The sequence below is a fragment of the Aythya ferina genome (genome assembly GCF_964211825.1).
Source record: "Aythya ferina genome assembly, chromosome: 31".
Classification (NCBI taxonomy): Eukaryota; Metazoa; Chordata; class Aves; order Anseriformes; family Anatidae; genus Aythya; species Aythya ferina.
The window spans coordinates 1,815,980-1,821,424 of record NC_140328.1 but is presented as its reverse complement, the minus strand read 5'-3'; the positions used below and the strand labels follow the sequence as shown (position 1 = coordinate 1,821,424).

General features: G+C 54.6%; 1 protein-coding gene across 1 annotated transcript; it reads right to left on the bottom strand.

Moving 5' to 3' along the window:
* On the bottom strand, positions 1 to 5,224 carry LOC311425501 (uncharacterized protein). Its single transcript, XM_084501451.1, has 5 exons — positions 5,133 to 5,224; positions 4,230 to 4,523; positions 2,650 to 2,688; positions 1,967 to 2,005; positions 1 to 1,882 (listed from the first exon to the last, which is right to left on the bottom strand). Exons 1-5 carry the CDS (start codon positions 5,197 to 5,199, stop codon positions 1,725 to 1,727), a joined length of 597 nt encoding a protein of 198 aa, XP_084357577.1. The 5' UTR covers positions 5,200 to 5,224; the 3' UTR covers positions 1 to 1,724.
* Positions 5,225 to 5,445: the final 221 nt, after the last annotated feature.

The following is a 5,445-nucleotide window of genomic DNA, read 5'->3' as shown; positions in this document are numbered from 1 at the left end:
CTAGCTGTGGTGTCTCCACTCCACTCTATGCTCCGTGCTGTTCCTTAGAGCTAGCACACCAGGTTCCCCCAGTGTGATAACATCTAAGCTTGGAAACTTAGGGAACGCTTAGATAATGCAGCTACACCCTACCCTGAAAGCCTCTTCAATGCTGTACATTTTATTTAAAACGCGAATGTTAATTTGATTTTCCTAGTTACTTTAGGCAATTGCACCACACTAGCTGAAGGCTGCTCACTAGTAGTGTACTCCAGAGATCCAAATTACATCCAATTCCATTCAACATCTTCATTACTCTCAGGATGCTGGTCAGAGGTTACCCTCAGAAAGTTTGCAGCTGGCACCACAGTGCGATTGGCTCACCAGGGAGGGTTGGAGGCTATATGAGAATGAGGGAGTAGCTCCATCCACCCAACTCTGTATATTCCCTTTGAGGAAGAGTATCCTGGAGGCTTGTGCTGTGAAACATGCATGCATGGGCCTGAAGCAAGATGTGGGACGAGTGCTTTGATGAAGGCATGGGAGGTGAGGGACTGTGCTTGCAGGAAGGAGCGTGAAACCCACGTCCCCTCCAGCTCTGCCTCCAATACAGCTCTCGCTGAGTTTTGACCTCATTTTCCCATCCCCTATTCCCTCCATGCAGTCCGGCATCCTCATGCCTCCCAGCTGAGCAGCTCCTCTCCTGCCTGCACCTATCTTGTCCCAGATTCCCCCAGTGCACACCAAAGCCCCAGATGTCAGCACTGGGAGCTGCACGGTGGGGACACCTTGGCTCCTTCATTGTCCCTGCAGGTATTGGTGTGGAATATAAAAAAAACCATGGTGCAAGGCTGGGGATGGGCTGTGGGTGTGGGGGCCAGCCATGCTGAGACCCCATCCCCACCTGCCCCAAAGCTGGATGCCCCCATGCACAATGTCCCTGCTCAGGGCTGTCTCCTGGGGATGGCGCGTTGAGAGACAGAAGATCCAGGACAGGGATGGGAGGGCATGGGATGCAGAGTGCCAGGCATGGCCACCCCCTGGACCTTTGCATGGCCTCAGCCATCCTCAGATCTCAGGCACTTTTCCATGACACATCTGCCAGGGCAATGCCAGTAGGTAGGGGAACTCTTGGGTGGCAGGGCACAGAGAACAGGAGCTCCCTTGCAAGACACATGGCCCCACACAACAGTCAAAGAGGAGCTCTCCCAGCTCTGCTCGCTGTCTTGCCTCTGCAGCAACATCAGCTGGTGCATTCTGAACCAATCCTTTATAATTCGCCTCCCACAGTACCAGTACCTACCAAGGTGCCTCCACACAGGGCACCATAACCACCTGGGGATGTGCCCATTGCGGTCAGCACCTTGGGCACAGGGAGGTGCTGGAGTGATGCAGGAGCTGCAGAGCATGGCTGCTTGGGGGTGCAGCCATGACTCCTTCACCTCATGTTCTCCTGGTATGCAGAGGTGGATCCCGCATTGAAGATGTGATTCTGTGGGGAGGGGTGAAGCCACGTGGGTGTTGGGGTTGAAGGCAGCCGGAAGGGTGAGCGATCTGGTGGCAATCCTTGATGTAAGCAGAGAGCAGGGTCTGAGCCAAGGGAAGCAGAGCAGTGGCAGCACATCCCTTGGGCATGCTGCCCCAGCTGCCTTGAGACCAACGGCAGCGGGAGCCTGGCAAATGTGTGGGGGTCATGTTCTGAGTATGTGGAGCAGGCTGGGGACAGCATGGAGCCCAGGAGGACATCAGAGCTCCATGGGGACTGGGACGTCTCCAGGCTGCCTGGCCACTCTGGCAACCTGGCTGCATCTCTCCAGGAGGAGGGTGATGATGGGGGCAGACAGCAGCAGGAGCAGGCTGAGGGCACAGCGCAGGATCCAGACCTCCAGAGGCATGGCTGACCCTGGGAGAGAGGAGGAACACAGTGTGGCCAAGGCAAGCCTTGGAGGACGGCTGTGCTGGGAAGGGCTGATGAGCAATGTCTCACCTCTGGAAGGGAGCTGGACCTTGTGTGAGGGGCTGCTGCCTGTGGGAGACATGAACATGCTGTGAGTCCCTTGACCTCCGAGTTGGGGCAATCCCAGATGCTGAGCAGACCCTGATCTCTTGTATTGCTTCCTGGAGCAAATGGCCAAAATGAATAACTGAGCTTGTGTAAATTGATTTTCATAGGTTTATAAAGTTTAGAGGGAAAACTTGGAGCAGTAGTGGAACAGCCCAGGGTTCATCAACATCCCGAGCCCATGTTTTTTATGCATGGGCCATGCAACACCTCAAGTCTGCAGCAGAGGTGTTCTGCCCTGTGTCCATCCCTAGCCATTTTTTGGTTGGTTTGTTTTTCCAGGGAGACATCCCTGGATCCCTGAGCACTCCAATATCTCTCCTTTCACAATATGGCTCCAGCCACAGTTTTAGTGCCAGAAATATTGTCCCCTTGCTCACATGTACATTACGGCTCAGCTCATGACAATTACTCTACTTGCCCTGCCATAGGCTCATCAATGTACAGGGCAGACCTTGGAGCATCCCTGGCTCATCCAGCATCCATCCACATCCCCAGCCCTTCTTCTTTGTGCATGAGCCCTGCACAGCCCCATGTCTGCAGCAGAGGTGGTGCTGCAGGGACAGGGGGACCTAGAAATCCTGGAGGTGCAGGAGGGAATCACTCACCTGTGGGTGGTGGAGTTGCTGGGGAGCTCACCACATTGCCTGGCAGGACAAAAGGACACGCTTAGTGTCTACAGTGCACACAGAGCCTTCCCAGAATGAGCCTCAGCCCCATGGCCACATCCCTCCACCGACAGCCAGCACCATCCCCAGGGACGGCATAAAAGTGCCCGCAGCTGTTGTGCCAACATGGGCCCCCATGGATCTGCTGTCAAAATTCCCTCGTGAGTGGTTATGTATAGCTTGGCCAAGGTGTGCCTGCCGATTAAATATGGCACCAACACTCTCATCTGTCTGTGATTCTGGGGGCTAGAGAATCCCACAATCACAGAATGGCCAAGGTTGGAAGGGACCTCTGAATGTCATGTAGTCCAGCCTTCTGCTGAGCAGGCTCAGCTAGGACAGACTGCACAGAATGGCATCCAGGTGGATTTGGAATATCTGCAGAGGAGACTTCACAGCATCTCTGGGCAGCCTGTTCTAGTGCTCTGTCACCCTCCCAGTAAAGAAATGCCCCTCATATTCAGATGAAACTTTCTGTGCTTCAGTTTGAGCCCATTGCCTCTCACCCTTTCCCTGGGCACAACTGGAAAGAGACCAGCTCTCAACCCCCTCCCCTCAGATATTTATAGACATGGATGAGGTCTCCCCTCAGTCTCCTCTTTTCCAGGCTAAACAGGCTCTGTTCTCTTGGCTCCAGACCTCTGATCATCTTTGCAGCCCTCGTCTGGACTGTCTCCAGTAGTTCTCTGCCCCTCCTGAACAAGGAATCCCAGAACTGGGCACAAAATGTTTTGTGTTCCATGCAGGGAAATGATTCCTTCCCAGGAGCTCTTGCCCAGAGAACAAATTCCCTCTCCCTTGCCATCACCACCCCACACACACCTCTCTTCAGTCACCCATCCCCACGCTCAACCTCATGTAGGGAACTGAAGATGTCCTGGGTGGTCACGCCAGCAGTTGCACCTTGGGGCACAGAGGGTTTTGTTTAGAGGGAGTGAGAGCTGGGGCACCCACACGCTTGTGCCCATGTCCCTGCTGCTGGGTCCTTGCCATGTCCTCACTGCTGTGTCCTTGCCGTGCAGGCACCTTGTCACCCCTACGTCTCAGTCCAGCACCCCTGTGGTCTTCTCCCTTGGTTCAATACCAGGTCCCTTTCAGCTGGTTTGATGTTCCACGCAGAGGTCTCCAAATACCAAAGAACTCCAATATCTCCCTGTTCTCACCCTAGAGTTCCAGACCCATTTTAAAAGCCAGAAATGTAGACTTCTTCTTCACACATAAGTAACTACCCAGCTTATGACAATCTCCATATATCTCCTGCCATAGGCTCATCAATGCACAGGGCAGATGTTGAAGCTTGCCCCATGCTCCATATTTGGAGCAGAGGTGGTGCTGCAGGGACACGGGACCCCTTGAGAACAACTCTCTCTCTCTAGGGGCTGCCTTGGAGGAGAGGGAACACTCCTGTGAGGAAATCACCCCAGAGCCTGCTGCAGCACACAGCTCCAGCCTCAGCACAGCCATGTGGTGGCAAGTGCCTCCGTCCCTTCTCACCCCTCCAGCCCAGGGCCATGACTCACCAGGGACTTTCAGGATGCGGCCAGCACTGAGGGCAGAGCTCCTCATGTGTTTCATCTCATTCCTCTCCTGGTACCCACGTGTATATCTTCCTGGACTTCTTGACGTGATGTTCAGGATGACGGAGTAGCTCAGCTGCCCTTGCTGGGCTTTCAGACTGTACACCTCCTTCCCATCCTTGCAGAAAATGATTTGTCTTACAGGTGACACCACAGGGAGAATACACTGGAGCACAACTGTGGTACCTGGCTGAGCAGAAGTTGCGTTCATTTGGAGAGCAGGAGCTTGGAGATCCCCTGCAAGAGACACAGCAGTGAAGGGCTGCCATAGGGCAGAGCTCACAGTGGTTGGGCTTCCAAGTGCCCTGGGTCTGGGAGGGAAGGACTCACGAGTACCTGGGGAGCTGCAGATGTCCTGGGAGCTCATGCTGCCACCTGCACCAAGGGGCAGAGAGGGATTTGCTCAGAGGAGTAGTGTCCAGGCTCATCTAGATGCCCCTGCCCACATCCTCACTGCTAAGCAGGCATCATCACACCTGCATGTTCTGATGTTGTACCTCTTCAATACCCCCTCAAACAATGCCACTTCCAATCCCATTTTGGCTGGATTCCTTGTTCCAGGTAAGTCCAATAGCTCCGTAAAGACCTCAGCAGTTTTAGAGTCTGAGAGCAACACTCCAGACAATTTATGGTGCTGGAGAAGTGTGCCCCTTGCTCAGATCTGTATCATACCTGGAGGAAGCCATCCCAATCCTGCCCTCCCCAAACAAAGTCTGCCCCACAGTGCTGCACACCTGCCCCACACACGCTGTCCCCATCCTCCCCTGTGCCCACCACTGGCCTGTCCTGCTCCCACCAGCAGCCCTCCAGCCCTCAGCCCCCACACCCAGCAATGCCCCAACTCACAGAGCACCAGCAGCAGGACGGCAGGACCTGAAAGAGACAGCCTTGCCCTTGGCGCATGCTGCAGCATCTTTTTGGTTGCTGCTTTTGGGGAGTACCCTCTGTTTCAGGTGTCTGCTTTGCTGTGAGATGGGGACGGTGGGACAGAGGTTTGCAGTGCAGCCGGGAGCTGTGCTGTGGGCTTTCTGTGGCCGCATGAGCCTTGGTCACACTAAGCATCTCTGTCATCAGCAGGGCCATGCCTCCGCCCCTTTTACATCCGCTGCTTTTTTTGAGCACCCGCTGTTATTTCTGTCCTCTCGCACACCGCATCTCT

Coding starts and splice junctions, on each gene's coding strand:
- LOC311425501 (XM_084501451.1), bottom strand. CDS start 5,199: ATGCTGCAGCATGCGCCAAGGGCAAGGCTGTCTCTTTCAGGTCCTGCC. Junction 2,689..4,229: donor CCGCATCCTGAAAGTCCCTG/GTGAGTCATGGC, acceptor TTGTCCTGCCAG/GCAATGTGGTGAGCTCCCCA. Junction 2,006..2,649: donor AGCAACTCCACCACCCACAG/GTGAGTGATTCC, acceptor TGTCTCCCACAG/GCAGCAGCCCCTCACACAAG.